The 10,898-nt window shown below is 48.8% G+C and overlaps 3 protein-coding genes across 7 annotated transcripts; 1 reads left to right on the plus strand and 2 right to left on the minus strand.

Annotated features, from left to right (window-relative positions):
* Positions 1–4: 4 nt before the first annotated feature.
* Positions 5–622, minus strand: LOC111079303. 2 transcript variants are annotated; one of them, XM_022374427.2, is made up of 2 exons: positions 527–622; positions 5–463 (listed from the first exon to the last, which is right to left on the minus strand). In XM_022374427.2, the coding sequence occupies exons 1-2, from the start codon at positions 539–541 to the stop codon at positions 137–139; spliced, it is 342 nt and encodes a 113-aa protein (XP_022230119.2). In that variant the 5' UTR covers positions 542–622; the 3' UTR covers positions 5–136. The 2 variants fall into 2 exon arrangements, with proteins under 2 accessions (XP_022230119.2, XP_022230120.2); XM_022374428.2 differs by having other exon boundaries at positions 5–460; positions 527–612.
* Positions 623–2,361: 1,739 nt separating this feature from the next.
* Positions 2,362–5,475, plus strand: LOC111079300 (glucose-6-phosphate exchanger SLC37A2). 4 transcript variants are annotated; one of them, XM_022374419.2, is made up of 8 exons: positions 2,362–2,446; positions 3,122–3,338; positions 3,397–3,557; positions 3,614–4,179; positions 4,306–4,341; positions 4,464–4,680; positions 4,745–4,893; positions 4,961–5,475. In XM_022374419.2, the coding sequence occupies exons 2-8, from the start codon at positions 3,205–3,207 to the stop codon at positions 5,330–5,332; spliced, it is 1,635 nt and encodes a 544-aa protein (XP_022230111.1). In that variant the 5' UTR covers positions 2,362–2,446; positions 3,122–3,204; the 3' UTR covers positions 5,333–5,475. The 4 variants fall into 4 exon arrangements, with proteins under 4 accessions (XP_022230111.1, XP_022230112.1, XP_022230114.1 ...); XM_022374420.2 differs by lacking the exon at positions 2,362–2,446 and adding an exon at positions 2,459–3,058; XM_022374422.2 differs by lacking the exons at positions 2,362–2,446; positions 4,306–4,341 and having other exon boundaries at positions 2,459–3,338; positions 3,614–4,161.
* LOC111079299 (probable multidrug resistance-associated protein lethal(2)03659) lies at positions 5,348–10,617 on the minus strand. The gene is made up of 5 exons (XM_022374417.2): positions 10,525–10,617; positions 9,778–10,008; positions 7,328–9,720; positions 6,311–7,259; positions 5,348–6,241 (listed from the first exon to the last, which is right to left on the minus strand). The coding sequence occupies exons 1-5, from the start codon at positions 10,605–10,607 to the stop codon at positions 5,938–5,940; spliced, it is 3,960 nt and encodes a 1,319-aa protein (XP_022230109.2). The 5' UTR covers positions 10,608–10,617; the 3' UTR covers positions 5,348–5,937.
* Between the last annotated feature and the right edge of the window lie 281 nt (positions 10,618–10,898).

Genomic DNA, 10,898 nt, shown 5'->3' on the forward strand with positions numbered 1-10,898 from the left:
AATATTTAAATGTTTAACAATATAAATTACTTAACTATTTTATTTCTCATGCTCGATGTGTAAAAAAATGGAATGAAAATGCGAAATATTATTGGGAAATGAGGCTAAATGTATCTTATAAACTAGCTTGCAAGGTTTATCCAAACTGCTGCTGAGGATTACCGACTTGCTTGGCCACCTGCGAACGATAGCGGAAGAGTGGGCGGAACACATTAATCTCCGCCAGCTCCATGTCATCGTCCGCCTCCTCGTAGGCAAGCTCATCCAGTGCTCTTCTAAGACGGCTTAATGTCCGCTCATATCTGTACAGATTGTCGAGGGCTTCGCTGGAGATGATTGGTTGTGCTTCCGCTTCTGTGGCAGCACTCAGTCTTTGCATCTGTTGCGTGGGTGTTAGGCGGTCTTGGGGATAGGCACACACCATATTGAAGGCGGCAAAGCAGGCAATAAACCGAAAGATCTGCTATTGGTGGGGTTAAGCTCCATTAAATGGATGTGACTTTGAGGTTTACTCTGCTCCACTAACCTTATTTGACAGCATTTTGTAAGGGTTTTCTGTTCAGGGTTTGTATTACCTGGTTCTAGCCCGACTGTTGGTTAAGTGTGGCTTCAGTTGTTTTGGCATCGCCATTTATACAATTGGCAAACTATTTTTCCCAGTTCAGCTTGCGGTGATTATCACCTCGAGTAGTTCTAATTTATCGCCTTGATTTTCACATGTAAGGCTTGCTGCAGTGTGTGCCTGGGCTGGGACCAATTAGCGTGTTGGCGCTGAAAATAAGAGCATTTTCCGCCCTGAATCGAAACTGGAGGAAGTCGGATCATGTGCACACGGGCAAATGTGTTTTCCTAAGCTGCGTTAATGTCAACAAAATCGCCACTGACTAATACTTATTTTCCCATCTGGTCGCGTGTCTCATCACATTATGAACTCATGATCTCAGGAACAGTAATTCCCGGTAGCCAAGCTCGGCATCTAATTGAAATAGTAAATCCAATGGCGAGTGGTGGTATCCAAATATTAAAGATTGTGGCACTTGCATTCAAAATCAATATTATGGCGTTTTTAAGTAAATATATTTCAAATTCAAATAAGTAACTGAAAGTTAGACAATCGCATATCGATAGCTTCATACCTGCACGTTTTCTGGGTGAATGGCAATGTGACAAATAGTGCTGCCCTTTTTTGTTTAAACCATATTCTATAAGCAATCAAATAAGTGGAAGTATTTAATGTTAATCAATCTTGTAGAAAATTATATGGTCTATCGGATAAAGTTATATGTTTAGTGCTGAGAGAATTAGCTAGCTTATAACATTAAATCGAATATCAAAATTGAGGAATATGATTTTCAGCAGTGTATTTACGGTATACTTTGAAAATGAGAATTCGGTATATTTCTGGGGTATTTTTGCGCTCATATTTTAAACGCAAAAACGAGATTCATTGTTGCGTCATTCCATACGCGTTCCCGTATGATACATTTGATTTGTATGGGAAAAATTTCAGCAACATGGGGAAATGAAGTAGCAGCATTGTTGTGCAACTTTGGCACGGAATGAGCAACAATCTGCATACCTTGGGAAAATGGATATTATGGACTTGAGATATTGTTTGAATTTTCAGGCTCCAATTAATGCAAAAACTACTCAGTCTCTGTTCTAAAGATTTTAACAAAGTTTTGCAGCTCACGACTACCAATAATAGGTATCAGAACCGGGATAAATGTATTTATAACACACAAACATGTGCATTAATATGTAAAAAACATGTCAATCTAGGATAAAATCATAAATAATGTTTCAATGGAGCTTGGAACGAAACATTTAACACCAATTAAAAGAAATAAGGTATACAAAAGTACATACGCATAGAAGATACTTTGTTGACCAGCAACACTGACGTAACATTTAGTCAATATTTAAGTTTTATGCTTTGGCCGTTTTTGTTTGAACCTTAATATGTAAACAATCCAATGAAAAAGAGTTCTAAAAACTAACCAATCCTGAACAAAAGTTATGTATCTATCGGATAAAATTATTTGTTTACGGCTGACAGTGCCAAATAGCTAGTAATATTAAACGGAATATTAAAATCGAGTAATATCAACGTTGAATGTTTTGAAAAAAACAATCGATACTATCGTAATAGTATCGGGCTCAAATAATTTTTAAAAAACCATTGAAACCTTTTAGGAACTTTTCCATTGTAAAAATTAAATGCCACCTGTCGATTTTTTTACAAATTTGTCTTCGTATTTTATAGCAGCCAATCGAAACATATCAAAAGCGCAACGACTGTAGCTCGATACTATCATGATAGTTGAGAAACTGTCGATAGTAGAGGCATCAGTAAAATATCGATACTATCGATAGTGCCCTCGATGGTTTGACACCTCTAATTTGTTTAGTTAAGAAGTTTGAATAGTTTAATGTTTGTTCAACGGTAAATATTAACGACAATCTTAGTTGTTAAACGTGGCTTTGTCAATCCAAACCAATCTGTCAAAAATCAGTCCAGGGGCTGTCAACAAACCCAATCGAAATAACAGCAGCAGGTCGACGTCGACCCACGGATACCCTTAAATTGTGTGACAGATAACAACAACTATTGTTGCGCTAGTATAAAAACTTCCATTGTGCAAGATAAATCTATGCAGTTACCAAGCGTACAGCAAGATGATAATGCTGAGGAATATAATAAACTTGTAGTTTGCGGTGTCTGTTATCTGTTAGAAACACAATAGACCCGACCGACTCCCGAACTCTAGCTAACTGCGTTTCTGAAATTCGCCAACTCAGCAAAATTTGAGTACCGAGCGGAAGCACATTTACAATTGCGATACTGGAGACATTTAGAATGACTTGGGCTGTCATTGTTTGAGCGATTGTTGGTGGGTCGGCCAAACGACGACGCAAACAAGACACACTATACATACATACATATGTGGCTCCGTTTGCGATAAAAGAAATATAAAACTCGCTCTTCACCCGAAACTCTATGGCCTCCGGAAAAAACCACAAAAGGCCAACCCACTCTACCTGCCGACAGCTGCCCGTTGAGTCACCCAACTACCTGTTGATCCCAGCTTGCGATTGTTCGCACTCTCTGTTTTTGTAGGTAGCTTTTAGAACGAAGACATCACGTCGCCCTGTTCGCTGGACGTGTGCAGCTGCTTTTCCACACAACGGCTGTGCCAGTCGATGCGACTAACACTGGGAGGCGGACGAACGCGCAAAATGAGCAACAACTACAACGACATACCCTTCGGCATACGGATAGTGCAGAAATTGTCGCGACAATGCTGCCCCCGCCTGCACGCCCGCCGAGATCTACTGTAAGTATTCCGCGCTGTCCGAAGAGGTGAAAAGATTTAAAAGGATTCTATTTTCCAGCTACAAGGTGTCCATTTTTGTGCTGACTTTCCTTGCCTATGCCTGCTATCACATGTGCCGGAAGCCGATTTCGGTGGTCAAATCGGTGCTCCAGGGTAACTGTTCATCTGCACAGGCTGCCCAGCTGCACGAAGGCCAGGACTGTGGCTATGCTCCTTTTGGTAGGTTTGTTGCATTGATTTTATGCCCGAATAACACCCCCTTGTATCAACCACAGATGGCCCCGATGCCAACAAACTGTTCAGCATGCTGGACTCGGCGTTTCTCTTCATGTACGCCATTGCCATGTTCGCGTCTGGATTTGTGGCGGAGCGCGTTTCTCTGCGCTACTTCCTGTCGATGGGCATGATCCTCACTGGCGTGTTTACGTACATGTTTGGCATTGCCCGCACCTCCAACATACACAGTCTCTGGTACTTCATCCTCGTCCAGATCTTTGCAGGCATATTCCAGACCACGGGCTGGCCAGGCGTGGTCACGCTGGTGGGTCGCTGGTTTGGCAAATCGAAGCGCGGCCTCATCTTCGGCATTTGGAACAGTCACACATCCATTGGCAACATATTGGGCACCTTGATAGCTGCGCATTATCTGGAAAGCGATTGGGCCATGTCCTTTGTCGTGCCTGGCATAATCATTGGCGCCGTTGGCTTTCTGCTCTTCCTGTTCCTGGTGGATCAGCCCGAGATTGTGGGCTGCTCTGCGGCAAGCGTGAGCGAGCGTCACGTTACCAACGACTCGGACGAGGAGAACGACGACGAGGAACAGGTGCGCCACAACGCTGCCGTAAGTATTCGCTTTCGGCAATGATGGCTAATCCAAGCGAGAACAAATGGGCCTCGGATTGTCCCTATTTTTTGGTGAATTTAATTTCTTAAGTGTATCCATGTTCGCGTGTTTGCTCGGCTGTAGTTGGTGGTCAGGTCTGGGTATGGCATTCCAGAAACCGTAAGTGCATGGATTCAATGTTTGCTTTCCCTATTGACTGCTTCGCTTCTGTAATTTTTGCATGCTTTGCCCCACGAATCTCCACGAATCAATCGAAAGTGTAATCTCTCTTACTTTTGCAGGAAATCAGCTACAGATCGACGCCAACGGAGCGCACACCAATCCTGGCTCGTTCTCAGTCGCAGAGCCATCAGAGGGAGCACGGAGCCGGTCGTCCCATCAGTCTCATCGATGCTCTATATATACCCGGCGTTGTGGAGTTCTCGTTGTGTTTGTTCTTCACCAAGCTGGTCAGCTACACCTTCATGTACTGGCTGCCCTTGTACATACAGTCTTCCAGTGAGTATAAAGACTTCCTCTGGGCAATTGAAAAGTTAATTAATAAACTTATATATTATGGCAGGCACATTGAGTCCCACGCTGTCCGCTGATCTGTCCACGCTCTTCGATGTGGGTGGCATTTTCGGGGCCATAGCTGCGGGCTACATATCCGATCTCACTGGAATGTCGGCCACCATCTGCACGGGCATGCTCTTCATAGCCTCCCCCATTGTAAGTCTCTGCATGAACAGGCCCATTCAGTATTGTGTAATGACGAGTAATTTCCATTTCCCTTCAGCTTCTGTTGTATCAACAGTACGGCGCATTGTCGGTGTCGATCAGCGTGCTGCTGCTCATTGTGGTCGGCATCTTTGTGAACGGGCCGTATGCATTGATCACGACATCGGTGAGCGCAGAACTGGGCCAGCACAGCTCCTTGGAGGGTAATGCAAATGCTCTGGCCACTGTGACGGCCATCATCGATGGCACTGGTTCGATTGGTGCAGCTGTGGGGCCACTGCTGGCGGGGCTGATCTCAACCACAGGCTGGCAGAATGTCTTTCATATGCTGATCATAGCCGACATCATTGCCATGCTGCTGCTGGGTCGACTAGTCGTTAAGGAGTTTGCCTCGCTGCGCAGATCCCCGACGCGCATTCGCATCGAATAACAGGAGGCGGACCTCGAGTCTGATGTTGATTTGTCTGACCATATTTATTACATATTTTGATAACCACCGTTCTGTGTACATAGTGCATTGTATAGCATTCATAAAGAAGAAGCGTTCCGTTTCCATTCGAGAGCGTGCGAGTATCAGAGCCGATCTGATTTTAGTTTTATCCTACCCATTATAGTACATGTCGTCGTATCACTAATGTTATTTTAAATGTATGTATTCGTTTAACCAGCCGGAATGTTAACCATTATCCTAAGCTATCTTTCAAGTTTACACTTTTGATATATTGCGTACAAATACTATACATATATACTATACGATATACGATATATACTATATATATATTTTGTAATCTTGTGTGTGTGCGTATGTGCCAGAGTCTCTTCGTTTTAGGTGCCGAACTATCATTAGTTATAGCGTAATTCTACTGCTATGTAAATACAGTTTATCCGTACACTTTTCGTACATCAATAAAAACGGAAGGACCGTCCGCCCCCACGGCTGGCAGTCCACTTTCTGAACTTAATGTCTTTTTCTGGTCACTGCCGGACGGACTCGCTGTTTGCTTGAGTTCCTCTTTCGCCTGGCATCACCCATGCTCATTCGACCAATCTTTCATCGACTTCTGTGAGTGTACCATCTTTGTTCCTGCGGACGTAGCTTTCGGCGGCAATCCTCTTCAGATACTTCACGGTGGCTGCATCATTTTGACTGACGAGCTTGAGCAGAGCACCCCCGGGACGCTGCAGCAGCTTGTGCGGTGCCCCGAACTCAACAATCTGGCCAGCATCCATTACCAGGACGCTGTCGTTGTCCATCACCGTATGCAGTCTATGAGCAATCGTTAGGACTGTGCAGCGGGCAAACTTTGTCTGAATTGTCTCTTGGATCAGGCCATCCGTCCTACAGGAAGAGCGAAAAGGAATAAAAGTTAATCAGGGAACCAAGGACATTTGAAAAGAAGCTGCTTACTCGGTGTCCACATTGGCCGTTGCCTCATCCATAACGAGAACCCGATTCTGTCGGAGTATGGCACGAGCCAGGCACACCAGCTGCCTCTGGCCCATGCTGAAATTGGAGCCACCATCCTGCATGCGACAGGCCAGACCTCCCTCCAGACTGGACACATATTTCTTCAGCTTCACGTCATCCAAGGCACTCCACATCGCCTCGTCGCTCTTCTCGCCAAACGGATCGAGGTTGAAGCGCAGTGTGCCCGAGAACAGAACGGGATCCTGGGGTATAATCGATATGCGACTTCGCAGATCGTGCAGACCCAACTGGGCAATGTCCTGGCCATCGATCTCGATGGTGCCCTCATTGACAGCCAGTCGAAACAGGGCCTGAATGATGGAGGACTTTCCCGCTCCCGTGCGTCCCACAATGCCGATCTTCTCCATGGGCTGCGATTCAAAGTTCAGGCCTCGAAGTATGTCCTCGTCTTCGGGGGAGTAACGCATGCGCAGCTCCCGGAAACGAAGATGACCCGCCTGTGGCCATTCCGGCGAAAGTTTCACACTCGCAGGCGTCTCCAGTGGTGGCTCCGACGGCATCTGTGCGTACTCCAGCACCCGCTCCACACTGGTCATATTGTTCTCCATCTCCGCCGTCTGCCGCATGCCCCACTGGCACATAATCACCAGAGTCATTGACTGTGTGATGGCCAGGCCCACATCGCCACTGTAGAACGTCTGGTTAATCACCAGGAAACTGAAGGTGACGGCCAGGATGTAGACCACACAGATGAGATCCGTCCAGAAGGAGAAGGCCCGATTGGCGCTCACGTAGAGGAACAGGGCCGAGGAGTTTGTGTTCTGGTGTCCATAAAAGGTCTGCTCCAGCTGCGGCATGGCGTCCATCGATCGTATGGTGGTATGGCCATGGAACGTTTGATTCGTATGGGAGTAGATGGGACTCCGAGCTGGATTGGCAGGGGGAAAAGAAACGTGAGCTAGGGGCGCTGCATTCGGAATAGAATATCGAACTTACTCATGCTCTCGATGCGCTTCAGGCTGCGACTGGCTCCCATGTAGAGGGACCGGCAGAGGTACAGGAGCAGCGCCATTACGGCAGCTGGGATGAGCAGCCAATAGTTGGCAATGGCCACAATCACCACAACGGCCACCACATCCACCAGGAACTGGAGGCAATCCATCATGGCCTGCGGCAGGGACACATCCACATTCTGTATGTCGCTGGAGAAGCGGTTGAGCACGCGACCCGAGGGATTCACATTGAAGAAGTGCATCCAGGCACGTATGATGCCCTGGTAGAGCTGATCGTGCAGCCGCAGGGAGATGCGCAGACACATGAAGAAGAAGCCAAAGGTGCGCAGCAGGTACAGGGCGAGGGTGCACAGCAGCAGGACAGTGTACCAGGTGACCATCTTGGTACGCGTGGCCTCGTACTCGTTCACGGAGTCGTAGCTGCGATCCTCCTCCCAGGTGGCCCAGCGCGAGATGAAGATATCCATGGCCGCCTGGCAGCCGCGGGCGAGTATGAACATGGCCAGCACCAGGCACACGAGGAACGGAGCACCCAGGGCCCGGAAGTAGGACTTGTATGTTTCGTAGCTCACGGCTCCCTGAAGCTGACGCTCGGCGTGTGCATCCTCATCCTGTTCGGTGCTGTTCGCGTCAGCTTCGTTGCTTTTGGTCGACAGCTTGGAGGTCCTGTCCACCTGGCTGAGCACTCGCTTCACCTGCTGCTTGTCCGACTCGATGGCTTCCAGATCGAGGGCCGCATGGTGGCTGATCACATCCTTCAGCTGGTCGTAGCTGCCCTGCTGCGTGAGGCAGCCCGATTCCAGCAGCAGCAGGTGGTCCACATGCTTCAGCAGCTGCACATGGTGGGTGACCAGGATGCGCATCTTTCCACTGAGCAGCCTATTGAAGCACTTGTCCATCAGCAGCTTGCCCACCTGGGCATCCACTGCCGCCAGGGGATCGTCGAACAGGTAGATGTCCGCCTGTCGATAGACAGCCCTTGCCAGGGCAATCCTGGCCTTCTGTCCTCCACTCAGGCTGATGCCTCGCTCCCCCACAACGGTGGCATCGCCACGTGGCAGCAGCTCCAGGTCCCGCTCCAGCTGGCATGCATGGATCACCGAACGGTAGCGCTGCTCGTCGTAGGGCTCCACAAAGAGTATGTTCTCGCGGATGCTGCCCTGGAAAACCCACGGCTGCTGGGCGGCATAGCTGATCCGTCCGTGAATCTCCACCCGTCCCTCCATCAGCTCGATTTCGCCCAGAATGGCGTGGAGGAGCGTGCTCTTGCCGGATCCCACGTTGCCAACGATGCCCACAAACTGATCCGACTTGGCATCGAAGGAGATGCCGTGGATGTGCGTCCTCCGGCGTTGCTTCGTGCTGGGCTTCTCCCAACTGGCGCTGACATTCTTGAAGCTAAGGGATTTCACCTCGCTCTTCACGCAGTGCAGGCGGCCTCTCTTCATGGGTTTCTCCTTCTCCGACTGCGTCTCCAGCTGCAGTCCGGGATTGTCCTGGCAGCAGCCCTCCTCTGTGGGCTTTTCAGTCTGCTGCAGGAAGTCGACGACGCGGCCAGCACTCACCAGAGTCTGGGCCCAGGTGGTAATGGCCATGGGCCAGTAGTGGAGCAGGGAATCGTTCAGGAGACTGTAGTAGGAGGAGAGTATGAACACCTTCTTGGCGGTGACGACATCGCCCACATAGACATAGGCGATGAGGCTGAGGAAGAGCGATATCTTCGAGATCATGTTGGTGCACTGCAGCGCCGCGTAGATACTCATTGATCCCCGGATAGCCTTAACCTCCAGCTGCCTCACGGCGGCAATCAGTCGCCCAAAGGTCTTCTCCCAGGCATACATCTTGATCACCTGAATGGCGCTGATGATCTCATTCATCAGCTTGACGCGCTCATCGCGATGTTTGGCCGACTGCGATCGGAAGTGGGCGGCTGCCTTGGCCGCCCATGCCTGTAGGGGTATCAGGACCACAATGAAGGCAATGCCAATGAGGGATGTCCAGCCAATCTGGCGGTACATGATGTACCCAAAGATGCAGGCCTCCACGGGCCCCTTCCACAGATCGTGAAAGAAGTAGAAGGTAAGATCGAACTGCGACAGATCGATGGACATCACGGAGATGGCCTGGGCGCCCAGACCCTCACCACTGCTGGCCGAGGCGCGCAGACACTTCCTGTAGACGAGACCGGCGCAGGCCAGGCGTATCCGTGTGCCCACCGCAAACACGTAGAACATGAATGGGTGAAATACCAAGGAGGTGATGAGCGAGCACAGCACGATGCCCGTGGCATACAAATAGGCGCTCTCCTTGCTGATGGTCGTCTGTCCCTGGGCAAAGTACGAGATAAGGCCGCCCAGCAGCAAAGGCTGAAAGGAACTGCAACGAGATATCCATTGCAAAAGCATTCTTTGTGGTTTAATTTGCATTGCTCACTGTATGGCTATCTCCAGCGCTGAGTAGAGCACACAAATGGGCACAAACTGCCAGCCATAGACCCGGAAGATCAGGCACATAAGGCTGGGGCTTTTCTTTCGCGACTCCTGCTCCCAGTGGGGCTGCAGATGCCTGGTCAGTGATTCACTGTCGAAGCTCGGCAGATGCTCGTACAGCTCGTTGGCATCCAACTGCTCGCGTCTTCCCTTGGCGAACACATTGCCCATCCACCTGGCAGAAAGGAGTAGGTAGGAGAAAACCAAACTGATAAGTCATATGCTACGGGAATATCTAATCAATTTATCATCGATGGGGGACTTAAGGATGACAGGCACCATGAGCCCTAGCATTACTACGTGCCTATCAACAGGAATGATGATACATATAGGCGATATTTGTACTACATATTCTTGAATTATTTAAGATCGGTAAACCAATTTGAGGCACACTTTCGGGGGCACTGATTTATTTACTCGTATAATTCACTTGATTGGTTATTATGGATCCTGCCACAGGGCCGAGGCCGAATATCTTAACTATTCAGGCACTATACCACTTGAGAGCTTATCACAAACACTCACAACTTGTATCACAACAAGCAAATCAAACGATCCACGCGCTCACTGGTTGACCATGGCCATGTCTATGACTGTCAGATATAATAGCTTCCGGCTAGGGATTTACACTTGTCCACAGAACACAAAACAACAAAGGAGAGCGGCGAGCGGAGAACTAAAGGTAACTCACAGGAATAACCACTTGGATATAATATTTGCTTTTAGGAAGGGATTTGTCGCCCGTTTAGGGTTCGTCTGCTTGGATGCATCCATTGTTCGACGGTTGACGGAGTACAAGTGAACCACTTCTGGCCATGACAGCTCTTTTAAATGCTCCCCAGACTGTGTCGGGAGCTGTGACGTCTGCCTGCTGATTGCTGTGGCCGGTGGAGCCACCATCTTATAAGCTTTTGCACTAGGCACAACGTGCGACAAGCGATAAAGTGGGCAACCCACTTGGCTAGTTCTCTGGCTGCCGGCTAGCTCTTTGATAGTCGTAGAGTGATAGTGACTAAGACGTAATCGATGGCCAGGTTGGTCTGCAATTATGATGTCCGCCATTGC

Source organism: Drosophila obscura, unplaced genomic scaffold, assembly GCF_018151105.1.
Source record: "Drosophila obscura isolate BZ-5 IFL unplaced genomic scaffold, ASM1815110v1 contig_186, whole genome shotgun sequence".
Lineage (NCBI taxonomy): Eukaryota > Metazoa > Arthropoda > Insecta > Diptera > Drosophilidae > Drosophila > Drosophila obscura.

Bases quoted from the DNA above. Each gene is read 5' to 3' on its own strand.
- LOC111079299 (XM_022374417.2), bottom strand. From the start codon at position 10,607: ATGGATGCATCCAAGCAGACGAACCCTAAACGGGCGACAAATCCCTTC. The intron at 10,009-10,524 runs GTGAGTTACCTT...CCTTTCTGCCAG, and splicing joins ATATCCAAGTGGTTATTCCT to GTGGATGGGCAATGTGTTCG. The intron at 7,260-7,327 runs GTAAGTTCGATA...CTGCCAATCCAG, and splicing joins GAAGCGCATCGAGAGCATGA to CTCGGAGTCCCATCTACTCC.
- LOC111079300 (XM_022374419.2), top strand. From the start codon at position 3,205: ATGCGACTAACACTGGGAGGCGGACGAACGCGCAAAATGAGCAACAAC. The intron at 3,339-3,396 runs GTAAGTATTCCG...TCTATTTTCCAG, and splicing joins CACGCCCGCCGAGATCTACT to CTACAAGGTGTCCATTTTTG. The intron at 3,558-3,613 runs GTAGGTTTGTTG...TATCAACCACAG, and splicing joins CTGTGGCTATGCTCCTTTTG to ATGGCCCCGATGCCAACAAA.